Genomic DNA, 21896 nt, shown 5'->3' on the forward strand with positions numbered 1-21896 from the left:
GTTAGGGCACCAAGAGATTCTTGTGCCATGAGAGCTAGTAGATTTGACTGTGATGTACCTTCCAGTGAGTTGTGACCCATTGTGTAATGGTTGATGTGAATTTGGTCATTTTAAGTAAAATAATTTTCAGTGACAGGTTCCTCTGTATGGTAACTCCTTTTGAAGGGATAAACCCTTCAGGAAAATAAGGAAAGGAGTGTATGAGTAATATGTGTTCTCTGCTTTTTGTTGTTCTGGATAGGGAGAAGCAGCTTCACCTTCACATTATCCAGCACATAATCCTGAAAAGAACAATTTTAGGTATACTCCCTGAAGAATGGCAGCAATTCAAGAAGGCAGCTCACCTCTGCTATTTCAAAATGATTTAAGAATGAACAGTAATGCCTATATTTCATGAACAAATAGTCAGTCTACTGTTAGGAACATGCCAAATTTATATCATTACTCCTCATAACTCTGTCTCCTCAATCCTACTCCTTTCTGTACCCTCAGTAGCTGTAAATCCCTTTTTTGTACTGCAGTGATCAGAACTGTAAACGTATTCTCCAATTGATCTCATAAATTATTTAAGAGTGTCATTAATAGCTTCACTCTTTGAGCCCCAAATCAACCTTTCTTAATATATGCCAGCATTTAATTTGCTTTATTCAGTGCCACAGAGTAGTATAATGATACCTTCTCATTGTTAATCAAGACGACCGGAGTTTTGTTTTACAGGGAAATAGTTTTCTTTCCCATCAGTTGATAGTTCTTTCTGGATTGTCTGTATCTACATGAGGTGCTTGTACATGGATATTTATTTGCCACCTACTTGTCCAATTCCCAAATGTGTGATAATTGTGCTGTAACTTTCATTAGTTTAGTATTAGCTTCCCAATCAAAAGAGCAATGCACCATGTATGTCTTATTACCTACAACTGTTCAGTGGAGTTATCATCACAGACACTGAAGATATACCATTGAAACATTTGGGGTTGAATGTCAACAACTTAGGTATTGTGCCATCTGCACAACCCATGGCAGAGTCAGAGGAAGCAGTACAGGAAATTAAAGTGAATATGGCAAATAGATTAACAATGGTGACAAGCAGATGTCTAATCCTGGAGGTGAAAGTTGAAGTAAATGGACATGTCTTGAAATGTGGGGAAAATGTTTAAATACCTTGGTTAGTACGGTTGATGGATCTTACAATGTGAGTGGTTAGATGAAGAGGACAGAAAAGAGATTTTTGTCACACCGGAGAACACATTAACATCAAAGAAACTGAGCATGAATCTTGGGAAAATAATACTGAGGACCTTTTTTTTTGACATGTTTGTTGCATACCTGGAAACAAGCCGAGGCTGTAGGTAAGCTGAATGCATTTGAGAGGTGGACATCGAGGAGAATGTTCTGCCTGTCCAAGAAAGGCTATTGAGTTGATGTTGGTAAGGATTGGAGAAAAGAGAATCCATGTAAAACATTACAAGTGAAAGACAGATATTTTGGTCATATCACTGGAGGAACATAAACCATTATTAGAAGGAAAGATCAATAGAAAATGAAGGAGAGGAAAGTAAAGGAGAAAATGGATACTCGGTCAACTGTTTCCAGTCTATTAAATGTGGCACAAGACACAGGTTTACATACATAGCAGTCTTCTCATAAGAAGACATTAACAAAAGCACCCAATCTTTGTATCATTTTCAAAATTATCACTGTGCTTTGATTAATTGTACCCAAGAATGGCATGCAATGATAGGGAAGTGACTAGAATTCATTATCTAGGACAATGGAGATGTGCAAAAATTGCTGGTCCAGCCAATGACACACATCCAGTGAATGAATGGATAAATGAATTAATTATTGCAAAAAACAAGGTAGTTGAAAAGGGCATATTCTTAGACTCCGTTAACTGGTGAGTTGGAGATATGAAAGAGTGACAGATCGAAGTTGGTTGATTTGAGAACACTTTGAATCTTGAACTTGCCATCTTCAACATGGGCAGGCTGAGTATTGGTGTTGATAAGTCAATACCTTAAAACAAATGATCCCTGACTTTTATTTTTATTTGAAAGGAAAGCACTTCTCAAATGGGCAGTTCTGCACCGTTATTGTAATGATTGTCAGAGTAACAGGCCTTTCTTGGGGGAGGGTGATGAGGAAAAAATATTCAATAAATAAGACATTGTTTTCAGTAGAATATATTTTTATGCTAATATCAGTAAACAGATTAGACCATGATGTCGATATAAACTAGGTCATTTGGTTCTTGATGGAATTGCCTGAATGATTTGTGAAATGCTTAAGTACTGATGAGTATAAATTTAAATTTATATTCCTATTATAATTTGTTTCTCTAGAAACACAATCTTCAAATTCACTGCAATTGTAGCATGCTGTGTCTTGGTGTTCATGTACTGTTACTCTTTTTGTTACAAAGTTGTGAAGTCTGGATCTCTGCTTTCGATTTTCAAGTTGTGTCTGGCCAAAGATCAAGTTTTTGAATTGAAGTTATTGTCACGTGTACTGAGGCACAGTGAAAAACTTTGCCTTGCGAGCAATACAGGCAGATCAGAGTTAAGTAGCATAGATAAGTAAATAATAGGTACACAGCGGCAAAAACAAAAACACAGGGACAGGTGAATGTTCAGAGTTTGAGAGTCCATTCAGTATTCTAACACAATAGGGTAGGAACTGTTTTAAAACCTGCTGGTGCATATGTTCAGGCTTCTGTACCTTCTCCCTGATGGTAGAGGCTGTAGAAAATTGTTGGAAAATTGCACTTATTAATTATCCTTCATTGCCCTGTGAAGGTAATGGTGTGCCAGCTTCTTAAATTCCTAAAGTCTTTCTGGTGTCCTAACACTCATGTATTGTCAAGTCAGGCATTTCATGATGGCCATGGAGCAACAATGGAAGTATTGTGATATATTTGACCGAGTCAGGATGTGCTTGACGTGACGCAAGTACCTTGGTAAAGGTAACGGTCTCTGCTGTTAACAGTATTGTGTCTTTTACAATTATACTAGTCAAAAAAAACTGCAGATGTTGGAATCCAAGGTAGACAAGCAGGAGGCTAGAAAAACACAGCAAGCTGTACAGCACCCTGAAGAAGGATTACATCCAAAGCATTGACTTCTCCACCTCCTGATGCTGCCTGGCTTGCTGTGTTCTTCTAGCCTCTTTGTCTACCTCATATAATGGTAAAGGCCACAAGGGAAGGAAGTGATGTCAGAGTAAACAGAGTTCCTGCTTTGCATGCTACACATAGAGGTAGTATGCAATGAAGTGAGTTGAGTGAGGGGGCAAACACACATTAAGTAAGCAGTTTAATGTTGGATAATGAGTACTTTCTTGTGTTGTTGCAACAAAGTCATTCTACCACATCTTGTAAATTGAGACACTTTTAACAACAAAGATGCATTTAGAGTTATAGGGATGTACAGAATGGAAACAGACCCTTCAGTCCAACCCGTCCATGCCGACCATATATCCCAACCCAATCTCATCCCACCTGCCAGCACCCGGCCCATTTCCCTCCAAACTCTTCCTATTCTTATACCCACCTCAACACTGTTCTGTCCCCCTTAGTCCAAGAGCTCCCCACCTACGTTCGGGACACCACCCACGCCCTCCACCTCCTCCATGATTTTCGCTTCCCCGGTCCGCAACACCTTATCTTCATGATGGACATCCAGAACCTGTACACCTCCATCCCCCATCACGAAGGACTCAAAGCCCTCCGCTTCTTCCTTTCCCACCACACCAACCAGTACCCTTCCACTGACACCCTCCTTCGACTGACTGAACAACTTCTCTTTCCAATCCTCCCACTTTCTCCAAACTAAAGGAGTTGCCGTGGGCACCCGCATGGGCCCCAGCTATGCCTGTCTCTTCGTAGGATATGTGGAACAGTCCATCTTCCGCAACTACACTGGCACCACCCCCCACCTTTTCCTCCGCTACATCGATGACTGTATCGGCGCTGCCTCGTGCTCTCACAAGGAGGTTGAACAGTTCATCAACTTTACCAATAGCTTCCATCCCGACCCCAAATTCACCTGGACTGTCTCAGACTCCTCCCTCCCCTTCCTAGACCTTTCCATTTCTATCTCGGGCGACCGAATCAACACAGACATCGACTATAAACCGACTGACTCCCACAGCTACCTGGACTACACCTCCTCCCACCCTGCCCCCTGTAAAAACGCCATCCCATATTCCCAATTCCTTTGTCTCTGCCGCATCTGCTCCCAGGAGGACCAGTTCCAATGCCGTGCAGCCCAGATGGCCTCCTTCTTCAAAGACCGCAGATTCCCCCCAGACGTGATCGACAATGCCCTCCACCGCATCTCCTCCACTTCCCGCTCCTCCGCCCTTGAGACCCGCCCCCCCAACCGCCACCAGGACAGAACCCCACTGGTTCTCACCTACCATCCCACCAACCTCCGCATACAGCGTATCATCCGCCGTCATTTCCGCCACCTCCAAACGGACCCCACCATCAGGGATATATTTCCCTCCCCTCCCCTATCAGCGTTCCGCAAAGACCACTCCCTTCGTGACTCCCTCGTCAGGTCCACACCCCCCACCAACCCAACCTCCACTCCCGGCACCTTCCCCTGCAACCGCAGGAAATGCAAAACTTGCGCCCACACCTCCTCCCTTGCCTCTCTCCAAGGCCCCAAGGGATCCTTCCATATCCACCACAAATTCACCTGCACCTCCACACACATCATCTATTGCATCCGCTGCACCCGATGTGGCCTGCTCTATATTGGGGAGATGGGCCACCTACTTGCGGAACGCTTCAGGGAACACCTCTGGGACGCCCGGACCAACCAACCCAACCACCCCGTGGCTCAACACTTCAACTCTCCCTCCCACTCCACCAAGGACATGCAGGTCCTTGGATTCCTCGATCGCCAGGCCATAACAACACGACGGTTGGAGGAAGAGCGCCTCATCTTCCGCCTGGGAACCCTCCAACCACAAGGGATGATCTCCGATTTCTCCAGTTTCCTCATTTCCCCTCCCCCACCTTGTCTCAGTCGATTCCCTCGAACTTAGCACCACCCTCCTAACCTGCAATTTTCTTCCTGACCTCTCTGCCCCCACCCCACTCCGGCCTATCACCCTCACCTTGACCTCCTTCCACCTATCACATCTCCATTGCCCCTCTCCCAAGTACCTCCTCCCTACCTTTTATCCAAGGAACAGGAAATTCGACGTTTCGGGCAAAAGCCCTTCGTCAGGAATGAGGAAAGTATGTCCAGCAGGCTAAGTCCCTCCTCCCTACCTTTTATCTTAGCCTGCTGGACACACTTTCCTCATTCCTGATGAAGGGTTTTTGCCCAAAATGTTGAATTTCCTGTTCCTTGGATGCTGCCTGACCTGCTGCGCTTTAACCAGCAACACATTTTCAGCTCTATTCTTATACCCATCCAAATGCCTTTTAAATGTTGCAATTGTACCAGCTTTCACCACTTCCTCTGGTAGCTCATTCCATACATGTACCACCCTCTGCGTGAAAAAGTTGCCCCTTCGATCTCTCTCTTGTATCTTTCTCCTCTCACCCTAAACTTATGCCCTCTAGTTCTGGACTCCCCGACCCCAGGGAAAAGACTTTGTCTATTTACCCTATCCATGCCCCTCATAATTTTGTAAACCTCTATAAGGTCACCACTGAGCCTCTGACGCTCCAGGGAAAACAGCCCCAGCTTGTTCAGCCTCTCCCTATAGCTCAAATCCTCCAACCTTGGCGACATCCTTGTAAATCTTTTCTGAACCCTTTTATGTAGCACCTTTGCATAAAATGTAGTTATTGAGTGGAAGTAATGTTCTCTACTACGTCAAACTAAGTTGAGCTGTTATACAAAATGTGAGACAGCATCAACTGGTTCATCATTGGACCTGAAAGCTTGAGACAATACCAAATGTTTCCACTCTTTATGATGGAGAAAACTAATTACGAATCAGCTGAGGGTATTTTTGCTGACGGCATTTCACTTGAATATTAGTAGTATCTTAGAGCTGATAATTGACCTTGACAACTCCAGCCATCTTTGTCTGTGTTACTCCAACTAATCAGGATTTTCCCATAAACCCTGTTCCTTTTTCTTAGATTTCTTGATGCTACACTTAAGTAGCTTTAGTCAACATCAAAAGAGCATTCTATTTTGTTTCTTGGACAATCAGCTCTTGTATCAATGCACTTGTATAATGAATGTTCTAATATGTTAAATCAATAAATAAGTACATGTTGATTTGGCTGGATAAGGCTTTGGCGAGGCCTGAACTTGAGGATTCTGACCGATTCTGAGCAGGGCAGATTATTGATGTGTAACTTCTATCTGTTTAAGACTTAGTCCATCAATGTTTCAGATAAGCTGCAAAATCTGAAGGGGAGACCAGCCGATGATATTTTATTTCTCTGGAAATGACTGGGAATAGTTGAATCTTGATCCCCTGCCCATTCATCAAGAGGAACTCTATGTAGTGTGGGGGACATTAAGGCAAATATTTTAGAAACTAGGAAGGTTTGTGAAAGTCGCTGGTTGCACTTCAGTGTGTTAAGCGGTGCTGCATTTAATCTTTTCATGGGCGCATGGTGGCACAGTGGTTAGCACTGCTGCCTCGCAGCGATAGAGACCCAGGTACAATTACTGCCTCAGGCAACTGTCTGTGTGGAGTTTGCACATTCTCCCCGTGTCTGCATGGGTTTCCTCTGGGTGCTCCAGTTTACTCCAACAGTCCATAAATGTGCACGTTAGGTGAATTGGCCATGCTAAATTGCCCATAGTGTTAGGTGAAGGGGTAAAAGTAGGGGAATGGATCTGGGTGGGTTGCTCTTTGGAGGGTCAGCGTGGACTTATTGGGCCGAAGAGCCTGTTTCCACACTAAGTAATCTAATCTAAATTAACACACAAACTTGTAAATTTCTAAATTTGGGAGAGGTTGGGTTGGCAGCATGGGGGTGGGGGAGGAGGTAGTGGTAAGAATGAACTACAATTCAATAGGAACACATTTATTGTTGAACCAGAGGATTATGGATGTGAATGATGTTTGAATATTTGAAAATTCTTTATTCACACCTCCTTTCCAGAAACTTAATTCAATGATACCAACAATATTAGATACAATGTTCATCGTTGGAAAGTTACTGAGCAGACACAACAGTTCATTGTATTTTAAAATGTAGGTGTTTATTGCACACCAGCAATAATTATTTCTAATTCATCTTTATTAATTTTATAATAGAGATTTGAATAGTCATGTGTCTTATTTTCTTCATTATCCAACTTTCATTTGACAATGTTTTTCAGATTTTTTCCAAGTATGGCACAGTGGTCAAGTAAGTAAAACATAAGAATTTCTAATGACATAAATTGTGTTGCAAATTTCTGGTATTGATGGAATGAACAAGTATTTTTTGTTTTTATTTTTAAAAAACAAATTACCTAACATTTTCAAGGTCATATGTGAATTAAAATAGCAAAATAAAGCTAATTAGAGCAATATTGATGCAACCTGATTTAAATATTGTAAACTTTGTGTTGGCATTTGGAAAGCTTTAGTTGTAGGATTTCTGAAATGAAGTACATCTGGCAACCATTATTTCCTCAATAAGGTACCAGCCAAAAACTGATCCAGTATTTGAAATTGACATTCAACTGGACTCTGATGTTCAAGCCTTGGAGAAGAGATCATCACCAGTCTCATACTCAGTACTAATTACCTCAGGAGCACTCGTGACGAAACTTTCAATTGTTCTTTTTATTAACCATGACGTTCCAATGTTTAACAGTGTTAATTCAATTCTGCAGTAATACACAAGATGTTCAAGCTATAAAAACAAATCAGCTGGTTTCAACTGACAGAAAATCAAACTTTAGCTTCAAAGATATCACTCTTCCAAACTTTGAAATGTAGCTTGCAAAAGTCTTATTACTTTTTTAAACAATAATTGAGCCACATATTTAGCTCAAGATTGTTATTTTGAATGTAAATTTACCTGCATTTTAAATAAAAACAGAAAATGCTGGATATTATTCAGGCAGCTTCATCGGATAGAAGCAGTATTAACATTTCCAGCAAATGATGATCCTTTATCAGGAATAGTGGAAAGATAAATAATATGCACTAGATTTTTAAGCAAGTGGAAGGAGGTTGTGAGATGAGGACAAGAATGTGACAGGAGAAGAGGCTAAATGGTTAAAAGTTTTTGGTAATGGGTAAGGGAATAAAAGTTGGATCCAGATAGATTGCGAGTGCACAATGGCAATCTGAATGCCAACTGAGCAAATAAGAAACAAGGCAAAATGGAGACACAAATTATGAACTAAAGTCATGAAGAACACCCCCATTACCTCCCTTTTCTGTGGCATGTTTCTGATACAAATGCAAGAAATTACCCCCTTCCTCATCATACCAGTCCCCATCTGAGTGATTTTTTAAAAATACAAACTGCTGAAAAAGCTTTGAATGACCACATCCAGCAAAGATTGTGACAAGGGTTAAATATAGGAGAATTACAAAAATTAATTTAATTAAGCAAGGTGATCCACTGATAGAAATAGAGTATGATAATAATTTCCATTTTGTGACACAAAGGCAATTTTATTTGATTTTAAGTGAAGTGATTCCAAGCATACCTGCCTCTTAGTAGGTCTAGCAGCATCTGTGGAGAGCGAAAGCGTTAACATTTCAAGTTATAGGTTTAAATCAGAACTGAGGGGTAAAAAAAGAGATATAATAGACTTAATCAAGTTCAGGGAAAGGGGAATGAATTTACAAACATTTTTAAAAGTTGCAGATGTGCAAGTTGCATGTAAAGGGAACGTACTAACTGGTTCTTCAGGTTATGCACTTTATAAGGTAGATATCCATCGGTTTGAGGCTCAATGATCCATTAACTTTATGGATCCCAAGAAAATATCTGCACATCAAATCTGAATCAAAGCTTTACGTTAACACATCAGTTTCTTTTTCCATTTCTAACGTTGACTAAAAATGCTTTGGAGTGTGCAGCAATCTCTCAGTATTGCACAAAAGAATCAGCCAAAGTTATGTAGGTCGCAGAATTCTATAGTACAGAGACAGCCCTTTTTGGCCCAAACTAATCCATGCCGACCAAAATGTCCATCCACGCTAACCACATTTCTCTGCACCTAGCCCATATCCTTCTAAATTTTTCCTGTCCATATATTTGTCCAAATACCTTTTATAATGTAGTTACTGTACCTGCCTCAACCACTTCTGCTGGCAGTTCCATATGCCTACCACCCTCTGCGTAAAAATAAATTGCCCCTCAGACTCCCTTTTATTCTTTTTGCTCTAACTTTAAACTGGTGCCTCTCGTCCTTGATTCCCCAATCCTGGTAAAAAGTTGGAGTGCATTCAACTTATCCATGCCTCTAATATCTTATGCACTTCTGTAAGATCCCCCCCTCAGTCTCCTACATTCTAAAGAAGAAAGTCCTAGCCTGTCCAATCTCTCCCTGTAACTCAAACCGTTGAGTCCTGGCAACATTCTTGTAAATTTCTTGTGCACTTTTTCCAGTTTAATAACATCCTTCGCATAGCAAAGTGACCAAAACTGAACACCGTACTCCAAGTGTGGCCACACCAATGTCCTGCAAACTGTAACATAATTTCACAACTTCTATACTCAGCACCCTGACTGAAGGCCAGTGTATCAAAAGCTTTCTTCACTGCCCTGTCTACCTGTGACTCCACTTTCGGAGAACTGTGCACTTTAACTCCAAGATCCACGACATACGTTTTAAGGCCCTACCCTTCTCCATGAAACTCCTACCTTGATTTGTCTTTCCAAAATGCAACACCTCGCACTTACCTATATTAGACTTCCCCAGCTTATCAAGGTCCTGCTGCAATTTCTGATCACCTTTCTCACTGTCCACAATACTGCCTATTTTAGTATCATCTGCAAACCTACTAATCAAGGTCTGAACTTCACTGTATAACCGACTAAATCAGCCAAAAATACTTCCAATTGAGCCAAACTCATATTTGCAATGTAAAGTCTAACAAATATTCTGCCGATATTTCTACTTGCATGAATATAACAGCCTGGTATTTGCAATTATTTGACTGAACTTTCACGTTTATCGTTATTGTCATCGCCCCTTTTGAACCTGACTCAATTTTAACATCCTTCCAGAGGTGTACTATCCAAAACCTGTCTGTTTTCCCAGATGTGGCCCAACTTGGACTTTTTACAACTCAAGTATAATTTCTAACCACTTGCATTTAATTTTAGAATTCCCATACAAAATGAAGACTGACTTAATGGGGTGCAGCTGGATTTTGAATGGTGATTTGAGTAATGACTACTGTTGACTAACCTATTTGGCCATAAAAATATTATTTTACACTTTTGTGAATTATCTCATTGCAACCAATTGTCAGGTCTTTGAAATAGCTAAACAAAATATTGGTTTATTTATGATATTTCAGCTTCTACCTTAATTTATCGTTTATTGTACAAATCTTTAATTCATTCTAATAAAAATAAGTGATTTTCTTTTCTTCATTTATGGGATCTGAGTGATGCTGGTAAGGCTTCATTTATTCCCCATTCCTAGGGCAACTATGAGTCAATCACGTTCGTATTGGTCTCGAGTCAGATGTAGGCCATTCAGGTAAAAATGGCCATTTCCTTTCTTGTAGGACGTTAGTAAAATCGGATGGATTTTCTTACAATCTCTATAGAGACCAATAACCTTATTTATAAGAAAACAATGAATTTTCCAGTCATCAGTGCAAAGCACTACATGTTGAAATTTCACATTTTAAAACTTAACAAACTATAACTAACGTAAATTAAACATTATACTCATGAGCAACTGATATGCTAATCTACAGCCAAGATATTCCCCATTAACTCCCAAAAATGCCACATCGTGTTTAGCCATTCAGCAGAAATGCAGTACTGTGTTGAAGGCCTCAGGCTCACAAAATATCTTTTCCCTTGGTGATTAACCCAAAGTCATCTATTTCTTTTTCTACCTGATGCAGAAGAATCTGTTATGAGTCTTCCTCCCCAAATCTAACTGCCTGACTGCCTTAAAGGCTGCCTTTGCATCTAGGTATTGAATTTTGGATCTTACTTTATATGCAGATTGATGTTTGGCTCCAGAAAATTCAGTGTCAGATTTCATTAGGCTTTTCTTCAGGCAGGCTTTATGGGATATCATGTTCACCTCTCCAAACTATTCTCATTTTACCTTGAAGTAAAGAAAACTGTTTAAAACTTAACCATTTTGACAAATCCATTGCTCATAACAATTTGATAATTAGTGCTGTTAATTTCCTTGATGGAGCATTCGCTTGATGATTTCCTTGCAGCTCAACATGGAAATCGTGAATGAGCCCACTGATCATTTGCTCACTCAAAGTTGAAGTTTTCTCAAGACTAGATCACCATGATGTGTTCTTTTGAGGTCAATAGCAATTGTAAAATCCAGGCCAATGTTTATCATATTCTTTTATCCAGCCTTTCTGGAGTTGATAATTAGTTTTTAGGCTAGTAACTTTAAAACTACCTCACATGTAATTGCATGGTTTTGTGAAAAATTCTAACTGTTTAAACTAGGTAGAGCATTTCAGACAGTTTGAAAAATTAAAGACTTTATTTAACTGTGTATAAATAAAGAATAAGATTTAAATCGGCTGAAATTTAGTCACTACATTGAGTATCTTTATTGGTTCTGGTAATACAGTGTAAAATGTTAGGTTAAGATTTCTTACTTGCACACAACATTGCTTCCCTGGAAAATCAATTAACCACAATGTGTAGCCTTCTTGTGAAGACTGTTTAATTCATTGACCTTTTATGGTTTTCATTCAAATTTGTTGAGACTGCATGTATTTGTTTACAGAGTTACGGTGTTGAGGGATAAAGATTCCAGGAAAAGTAAAGGTGTGGCATTTGTTCTGTTTCTGGATAGAGAATCAGCGTACAACTGTACGAGAGCACTTAACAACAAGCAAGTGAGCTATGCTTTGTTTCCAATTCCATTTTAATTTTGTTTTCAACTGAATAAGAATTGTATTTTACATAACATTGTGATTGTTTTTCTTGTCAATTGCAGTTGTTTGGCAGAACAGTGAAAGCAAGTATTGCAGTTGACAATGGAAGAGCATCTGAATTCATAAGAAGGCGCAATTACACTGACAAATCTAGATGTTATGAATGTGGTGTGAGTACAGCACTCTTAAATGCAAAGCATGAATACAATTATTAGGTTTTATTGCCATGACAGTATTCTACTATAATTAAAGAGAAAGCTTTGGGTTAAATTACACAAAATGTGAATTGATATATCTACGTGTATAAAATGAAATCTCAAAATGTGAGAAAATCCAAACTTCCCAAACGTGGGAAAAATGTCATTAAACATGCAGCTCCTTGTCCGTTCTCTCAACATACACAATCTAGATCCTTCATTAAATTTACGCACAACTGCAATTTCTATGACTCAAGGTATAGTATACTATATGAATGTCATGTATTTGATGTGTATCAATCCAAGAACAATTAGTCAACAACAAAATTAAAGGCAGCCACAGAATTGAATCTTGGAAATAAAGTTGATAGTCAAAACTTAGTTCGATAAGATGATACAAAGGACAGTGATTCTCATTTGCCCTCGAGTTCAGTTCTTTTGTTCGTTTTTGGGCTTGGGCTGTAATGAGGTCAGGAGCTGAATGGCCTGATGAAACCCACAAGTGAACATTACTGAGCTGGCCTTTGTTGAGCAAGTGCCACTTGCTACCGCTGTTTACAACCCCTTCAGTCGTTTTGCTGCTGATTGAGATTATACTCAAAATGTTGTAGTTGACTGGGTTAGATTTACTCTTTTTTTAAATAGTTCATAGTTGTGCAAACTTTCTGTATTGCTGTCTGTTACAACTGTACTGGAACAGTTTTGGTAGAGACGCAGCTAGTTGGGGAACGCCAGTCTTCAGTACTAATGCCAAAATGTTGTCAGGGCAATGTTTCTTGATATAACGTAGAGTGAATTGAATTAACTGTACTTTGGCATCTGTTACACCGGCAATCTCTGGAGGAAGCCAAAGTGGATTGTTCACTGAATATTTATGGCTAAAGATGTTTATGAATGCTTCAGCTTTGTCTTTTGCATTGATGCACTGAACTTGAGAAAGGTAATTTTTGTGGAGCTGCCATCTCCAATGACTTCTTAAATTTGCAACCACCATTAACAATTGGATGCGACCAAATGAGAGTTTAGATCTGACATGTTGATAGTGGGATTACTTAGCTCTGTGTATTGCTTGTTGATTGGATTACTTGGTATGCAGGTTGACCTACGTTTTAGCTTTGCTGGTAAAAAATCTCAATGTCAGTAATGCCTGCTGCTTCTACTGGTATGCTCTTCAGTCAATCAGGGTTGATCCCCTGGCTTGATGGTAGAATGGGGATATGCTGGGCTTTGAGGTTACAGGTTATGGTTGTATATGATTTTTCTGCTAAATTCCACAGTGCCTCATTCATACCTAGTCTTGAGTTGTTAGATCTGTTTGAAATCTGTCCCATTCGGCATAATACCACACAGCATGATGAAGGATATTCTGACGGTGAAGATGGAACTTTGTCTCCACAGGATTGTGTTGCAAAGGATATAATGGAGAACATGCTAATCTGCGCAACTTTTTTTGATCCTGAGGAAATGCATGTTAATGTATATGCTTTCTTCAGCTTGAGCCTCAGCAGCATCTTTCTTACAAATTATCACTCTGAATACTAAATTCAAGTTTACAAATTTATTGCTTATAAGTGAGTCTTAAAGCGATACTAATTTGCTAGCAAAGTATAGTTGCACCATACATAACGTAATCTTGAAGATTCAGTAAAGTGTTTGGCTTATCTCTAAAGCTGAGATTTTAAAATGTGTTTTGGAAAGAAGTGAAATACTGAAGTATTGAAAATGTGATCTTCATTTCTCAATGCAGGATTATGGCCATTTGAGTTATGCATGCCCAAAAAATATGCTTGGAGAGCGAGAACCTCCTAAAAAGAAAGAGAAAAAGAAAAAGAAAAAAATCAGTGAGCCAGAAGAAATGTGGGTATATTGCAAAGTTGACCTGTTAAAAATGTATTTTCAAAAAGAGGTTTGTTTTGAGGGCAAATCAAAATAAATATTTCTGCATTTTCAGTGAGGAGGAGGAGCAGCAGGAAGAAAGTGAAGATGAAGGAGAAGACCCTGCCCTTGAAAGTTTGAGTCAAGCTATTGCTTTCCAGGTAAGTCATTTGATTCAGAGAAAATAAATTGGTGCATATCATTGGATCATAAACTAACTTGGATCTGACTATAAAAAATGATTTAGAATGAAAATTATATCATTGTTGCTTTGCAAACAAACTTTGGCAGGGTTTTCTTTCATTGTTTGTTTGTATTGCAATTAATTGTATTTGTAATTGATCTGTGCTGATGACATTATATTGATTGGCTTAATGCTGTAATGAAAGCTTAATTGGGGTGTTTTGCTGGATACTTCTAACATTCATAGTATCAACCCATAGTCATACCACTTGGCTCATATATAATCCCATGTTGCAGTTTGTTGTCCATAAAATTGATTAATTGAGCTGTAACTGCAGATTAAATAATAAATAGACTCTACCACCTCGCTTGTGCCAGAGTATTGAGAAGGCCTTTTACCTGTTCAATGTTCCCTAACTTTTCATTCGTAATTAGATGAGAAGGTAGGACTACACAAACTAGGGAGAGGAGACGGGAATGGAGGAGAGAAAGGCAAAATGTAGAGAATGAACAGTTGTTCTTAAAGGGAGGAGGTAGGAGATATAAGTTTGATCTCTCTTTTTCCACCTTCTGTCGTCTCACTTTCTTCTCTGTCACTAACACATTTGTCTAAATTAATTCTCTCTTGTCTTCTTATTTGCCCTGAAGTTGCCATTACTTTCACTTAGTCCTGTGGCCTATGCTTCATCCCCTCAAAGCTAAAATGCAATATAGTAGGTCAAGTTCCTGATGTTGAGTAATTGCTTGTGGGCACATTCCAGTGTTAAATAACTGCTCCGATAGCATAGAGTCATAGAGATGTACAGTATGGAAACGGACCCTTTGATCTGACTCATCCATGCTGACCAGATATCTGACCCCAATCTAGTCCCCCCTGCCAGCACCCTCCCCATATCCCTCCAAACCCTTCCTATTCATTTGCCCATCCAGATATCTTTTACATGTTGCAATTGTACTTGCCTCCACCACTCCCTCTGGCAGCCCATTCCACACATATACCACTCTCTGCGTGAAATGTTGCCCCTTAGGTCTCTTTCTTTTTTTATATATCTCACCCTACACCTATGCCCTTTAGTTCTGGATTTCCCCCACCCCAGGGAAAAGATCTTGTCTATTTACCCTGTCCATGCCCCTCATGATTTTTCAACCTCTATAATGCCACCCCTCAGCCTCTGATGCTGCAGGGAAACAGTCCCAGCCTGTTCAGCCTCTCCCTATAACTCAAATCCTCCAACCTTGGCAATATCTTTGTAAATCTTTTCTGAACCCTTTCAAATTTCACAACATCCTTCTGATAGGAAGGAGACCAGAATTGCATGCAATATTCCAACAGTGACCTAACCCATGTCCTGCACAGCTGCAACATGACCTTCCAACTCCTGTACTCAATACTCTGACCAGTAAAGAAAAGCATACCAAATGTCACCTTCACTATCCTATCTACCTGTGACTCTACTTTCAGGGAGCTATGAACCTGCACTCCAAGGTCTCTTTGTTCAGCAGCCCTCCCTAGGACCTTACCATTTAAGTGTATAAGTTCTGCTTAGATTTGCTTTCCCAAAATGCAGCACCTCTCATTTATCCGAATTAAACTCCATCTGCCACCCCTCAGCCCATTGGCCCATCTCATCAAGGTCCCATTGTAATCGAAGGGATCTTCACTGTCTACTACAGCTCCAATTTTGGTGTCATCTGCAAACTTACTAGCAAAAGGCATCTTGTTAAATCTGTAGGGTATTTTGATATATGTTACATTAATAATGTGTTAAAGTTGCTTGGAAAGTAGGAGAGATGGTCACCATGTTTGAAATCCTACTCCCTAACTGAGGCTGTAGATTTGGGCATGCTATCTAGTGAGGAGGGCAATTCAGAAATGCTGACCAGAAGAAAGCATGAGAGAAAATAGAAAGGGACCAGAGATATGTACACAAAGGAAGATGATGGGAATGTGGTTGAAAGGAAGGAGAGGAATGTGGTATAGAGACAGTAATGTATAACTTAAACAGATTTCATAGTTTGATACAGTATCAAAGAATGACACTTAGCCTATTGTGCATGATTTGGCTTTTTGACAGAGCTATCTAATTAACCTTTTTCTTACTGAGTATTCCATTTACTTTTTGAAAGATGCTATTGAATATGTTGCAACAGCTTTTTCAGACACCACAACCCAGATCATCACAACTTGTAGTGTAAGTAGGTTTCTTTCAAAAAACAAATGATAAAGTGAGAAGTTAACATTAAATTTGTGCCTTCCGTTACCAACCTGGTGATATTAACCTTATTTGCACTTGACATGATCCAGCAACAACACTAATACTCAAACTCTACTATTCCTAGGATCACCACAAAAGTTAAGATTTAATCCAAGTATTCAATGTGCCCAACTTACCACAATTTTACAGAAAAAAATGACCAGATTTCTGTATGAAACAAGAAGTACTTATTACAAATAACAAAATTCCAACCATCGGTAAAGCAGAAGTTACTAGCAGATTATTGATAGTACAAACTCTGGGGGGAGAAAAAGTAAAGAACTGCAAATGCTGGAGATCTGTGACCAACATTGCTGGAGAAACGCAGTGGGTGTGACAGCATCTGTAGGATGAAAGCAGAGTTGACATTTTGCATCTAGTGACTCTTCAAGAACTGATAGCAGCTAAGATGTGGTATTAATGTTGAAGATGAAGTTGGGGGAGGTGAGCAGATAGGTGAAGATAGATTTCTGGGACAGAGAATTGAAAGGGGAAGGCAAACAAGGCCAAGACAGAAAAGAAGCTGAATAAGTGACCATGAGAGCTGAGTGTAGGAGACAAAGGGTAGACCATGCTGAAAGCAACACATGTCATGACTAGGTACGTGGAAGAATAGAAATAAGCTCTAAAGGTGTTGAATTCAATGTTGAGTACTAGAAGCTGCAGACTGCATCGGTTGAAAGTGAGATGTAGCACTGCTTACGCTGAGACTCACCGGAACACTGCAGCAGGCTTGTGACAGAAATGTCAGTTTGGGAACAGTATGTGTTGAAATGGCAGGCAACTAGAGGCTTGGGGTCACTTTAGCAGGCGGAACATAGATGTTCCATGTATCTGCTGCCTTTGACTTTTTTAGATGGTAATAGTTGTGGGTTTGTACGGTGATTTTTTTGTTTGCGGTGCATCTCTCAGTTGGGTGCTCTGCTGCTATTGAAAGTTGATGGTTAAGGAAGTGGATGTTTTAGATTACTTAGTGTGGAAACAGGCCCTTCGGCCCAACAAGTCCACACCGACCCGCCGAAGCACAATCCACCCATATCCCTACATATACCCCTTACCTAACACTACGGGCAATTTAGCATGGCCAATTCACCTAATCCGCACATCTTTGGACTGTGGGAGGAAACCGGAGCACCCGGAGGAAACCCACGCAGACACGGGGAGAACGTGCAAACTCCACACAGTCAGTCGCCTGAGGTGGGAATTGAACCCAGGTCCCTGGCGCTGTGAGGCAGCAGTGCTAACCACTGTGCCACCGTGCCGCTATGTTGCCAATCAGCATGTTGCCCTGTCCTTGTTCATGTCAAGCATCTTGAATGTGGTTGGAGCTGCAGTCTTCCAGATGAGTGGGAAGTATTCTTTCGTATTCCTCACTGCTGTCCTTTTAGATGGTGGACAGGCTTTGAGAGGTAAGTTGCTCGCTGCAATATTCTTGGCCTTTGACTTGGTCTTGCAGTTTGTATGGCAAATCCGGTTGCATGTCTGCTGAACGGTTATTGAGTAATTTTGGTCCCCATATTTAAGGAAAAATACTATTTCATTGGCGGTAGTTCAGGGAAGGTTCACTAGGATGATTTCTGGAATAGGATTGTCTAATGAGCAATGATTAAACAATTGGGTCTCTACTCATTCAAGTTCAGAAGAATGAGAGGTGATATAATTGAAATATGTAAGATTCTTAAGGGGCTTGAGAGAGTAAATGCTGAGAGAATGTTATGCGTCAAGGGAGAGTTTAGGACCAGAGGGCAAAGTCTCAGAATTTAAGACTGTGATGAGATGGAATGTCTTCTGAGGTTTGAGAGTCTTTTAAACTCTTTGCAACAAAGAGCTGTGGGGGCAGAGTCTCTGTGTATACTTAAGGTTGAAATTGATCAGTAGGGAAATCCAAAGATTACAGGAAAAGGCAAGAAAGTTGACATGAGGAATGTCAGATTAGCCCTGAATGTATTGAATGGTAGAGCAGACTGTAGGGGTCGAACAGAATACTGCTGTTCCTATTTCTTTTCGTAACCTTTGGGATGTTGATAATTGTGGATTTTGCAATGTTAACACCATTGAATGTTAAGGGATGATGGTCTCTAGGTGGAGATGGTCATTGCCTTACATTTGTGTGGTGTAAATCTTGTGTGCCATTTCTCAGTCCTAGCCTGGCTATTGTCCAGATCTTGCTGTCTATGGAATGCTTTCGTACCTGAGGAGTCTCGAATGATTACATTATGTACGTCACTATCAGCGAACATCCCTATTTCTGATCTTTATGATGGAAGGAAGATCATTGATGAAGCAGCTGAAGATGTTCAGGCTTAGGACACTACCCTGAGGAACTCCTGCAGAGACCATCTTCCTATGTGCCATGCATAACTCGAACCAGCAAACAGTTTTTTTTCCCCCCGATTCCCATTCACTCCAGTTTTGCTCAGTTTTTTTGCCACACTCGGTCAAATGCAGCCGCAAGGGCAGCCATTCTCACTTCACCTCTGGAATTCAGCTCTTTTGTCCAAGTTTTAACCAAGGTTGCAATGAGGTTTGAAACTTGAATGGCCTTGGCAGATCTCAAATTAGGTGTTTCTTCAAGACCTCTTTAAGTCCTCAAATTGCAGTGATTAGCTACCAAAAATCATGTGTAAGCCTGCCCTTTTTGTCAAGTTTGAATGCAGCAACTGGAGAAACTTATATGGACTTGTGCATTCAGTTCTACCAAGACTGTTTCTACCATATAGAATAAATTGTTGTCATAATGTTGAGGACAATTACTCTTAGCTCTTGCATTTTTCTTGCACTAAGGTGCTTTAGAGTCTGGTAGTCTGATAGAACTGACATGGAAATTCTGTAATGTGTTTGTAGATGAGTAGATGTAACTTCTTGGCACTACAATGTAAAACATCTTGTGCTTAATACTTCTGAAGTACTTGGTTGACTGTAAAATATTAAAGTATTATAAAGTTGGAAATATTGCAGTCTATCTGTTCTTTTTGTTTTGATATTGAATGAGGGACAAGTACCGGTCAGGACACAGAAGAGAACTTCAATGGCTCCTCCAAACATTTTGCTCATGATTGAGAAGACTATTAGGGCAGCAGCTGGCTAGGTATATATGCATTGTCTTTGAAGATAAAGTATTCCAATGCAATTTTCCACATTGCATGTGAATGCCAGAGTCATCAATACTTCGGAATATTTTGTGAGTGAACAGGTTAGTTCTGGTGGATAGGTTTTGAACTTTTGTTTTCTTGTATCAGATGCAGGTATCACTGATGAAAGTTGGCATTTGTTGCCCATACCTAATCACCTTTTTAACTGTGTGGCTTGCACAGCCATTTCATAGGGTAATTGAGAGTCAACCACATTGACACTGGTATGGAGTCATGTATACCAGACCAGATAAGGAGAGTAGATTCCTTTTCCAATAAGATGTTGATGAACCAGATGAGTTTTTCATTATAACAATGGTTATGTGATCGCCATTTGGTTACCTTCTAAATCTGGATTTTATTGAATTCAAGTTTTACAACTGTCGTGATGAGGTTCAAAACTGTGTGCCCAGAACATTAACCTGGGTCTCTGGATTACTAGTCTAGTGACACTACAACCATGTCACCATCTCTCTGATATTGTTAGCCTGATCTGCTAAATATTGGTTTAACATGCAGAAATTCCTGTGTTGTAGTTTCTTACAGAAGTATGCTCCTTGTATGCCTTTTTATAATCTCTATTAAACTAACTTTTTCTCCATCACTTTAATGGAGTTATGAGAGTATTCAGGATGACATGGTTCTAGATTTCATCACATGTTTGGACTACTCGTTTTTCTACATGTCCAAATCAAACATGGTGGTAAGTACCACTACCAAACAACTATGAATTAGAACCACTATATTTGTGATAGGAAAATTGGTCAGCTAAGGTTTAGTAGATTACTCCTGCACAGGATCCCTTATCACCTCACATTGGTATATTCTGGCTGTTGTGTATTCAGGACTGGGACAATGTGGTCAGTGGTGGTAGTACTGAGTTGCTTTTGATGTTGAAAACTGTCATCAGAAACTTGAGGCATACTGAAAAATATTTTTGGGTGTATGAATTTGAAAACTTGTTCATGCTTTTTCTGGAACAATCAAAAATAGGGAGTGCTCGAGGACCTTAGCAAATGGAGAGAGATTAGCAGTCAGTGATTCAAGTCCAGTGACTCTGTGTCAATGCTGTTCTGACAAACGATCATTGGTCTCAAAATGTTTAACTCTGTTTCTCTGTCTACCGATGCTGTCAGACCTGCTGAGTTTTTCGAGCACTCAATTTTTGTTTGTTTCAGATCTTCAGCATCCGCGGTTCTTTGCTTTATTTTAGTGCTTTCCCTGACTTTATCTGACTCAAACCCATGATACTCCATTAGGTTTGGAACCATACTGATGATTCCAGGCCAAACCTACTACCTTAATGGTGAGACAGAACATAACTGAAAACTGGTATGAGTGATCATTCTGTGCGACTGAGGGCACATATGGGTCAGACTGGGTAGAGTTTGCAAGATTACTTCTGAAATTAAAAGTAAACCAGTAACCATAAATCCCCTTTTCTTTTCCGCTTTTATTCCATAAAGTACCAGGTTTATTGAATTTACTGTTATAGCTTTTCACAATAGAAATTACATTTCCAAATTATCCATGGTTTGTAATAGTTTAGGTATTCAACAAATATTTTGGAAAATTTGAATTGGAAAGTGTCAATGGCTGAGAGTGTTTTATACATAAATGAATATCATCAGTGTCCTAATAATATCTTTACACTTGTTCTCAACAGCAGGCAAAAATTGAGGAGGAAGAGCTTAGACGTAAACAGACTGCTGGTGATGCAAGTGAATGTTCAACTTCTGAACTGTCGAAACGTCCAAGAATAAAAAAGAGTGCATATTTCAGTGATGAAGAGGAGCTGAGTGATTGATTTTTTTTTGTAACAATAAGTACACATGTATTTAAATGGAGAATTGGTGTTAAAAATAAAATTCCAGATTATTTTAAATGACGGTTCGTGGCTCTTGAACGACTGAAAACGTTGCAAATATGTGCACTGGATATTTTAATACTTTTTTTGTAATATGTGAGTTTTTCTTAAGTGCATTCATTATTCATTGTTATTACTGCAAACCTCCAAATTGGTTGGGGATTTTGAAGATGCATGCAAGCAGTTTTGAACTGTAACTGTCCGCACAACTCTTTGTAGATCAATAGTTAATGAAGATCTTTTTTTCCTCTGTTATTGCCACATTCAGCTATAGACTTGGAACTGTCTAACTCACTAAGACAACAATCTCACAGTGGTTGGCACTGCTGCCTCACAGCACCAGGGTCCCAGG

At 39.8% G+C, this 21896-nt stretch overlaps 1 protein-coding gene across 4 annotated transcripts in view; it reads left to right on the forward strand.

Annotated features, from left to right (window-relative positions):
- The window catches only part of zcrb1 (zinc finger CCHC-type and RNA binding motif 1), a 41055-nt gene extending 19493 nt beyond the window's left edge, over nucleotides 1-21562 (forward strand). For 3 of the 4 annotated variants that reach the window (XM_060839969.1, XM_060839968.1, XM_060839967.1), the window contains 6 exons: nucleotides 7308-7336; nucleotides 11886-11997; nucleotides 12099-12206; nucleotides 13981-14090; nucleotides 14185-14269; nucleotides 21344-21562. In XM_060839969.1, the coding sequence (XP_060695952.1) occupies nucleotides 7308-7336; nucleotides 11886-11997; nucleotides 12099-12206; nucleotides 13981-14090; nucleotides 14185-14269; nucleotides 21344-21484 (585 nt within the window). In that variant the 3' untranslated portion in view covers nucleotides 21485-21562. Of the gene's footprint in view, nucleotides 1-7307; nucleotides 7337-10552; nucleotides 10647-11885; nucleotides 11998-12098; nucleotides 12207-13980; nucleotides 14091-14184; nucleotides 14270-21343 lie in introns of all 4 variants that reach the window. The other variant, XM_060839970.1, reaches the window with a different exon arrangement.
- Nucleotides 21563-21896: the final 334 nt, after the last annotated feature.

Source organism: Hemiscyllium ocellatum, chromosome 19, assembly GCF_020745735.1.
Source record: "Hemiscyllium ocellatum isolate sHemOce1 chromosome 19, sHemOce1.pat.X.cur, whole genome shotgun sequence".
NCBI classification, from domain to species: Eukaryota; Metazoa; Chordata; class Chondrichthyes; order Orectolobiformes; family Hemiscylliidae; genus Hemiscyllium; species Hemiscyllium ocellatum.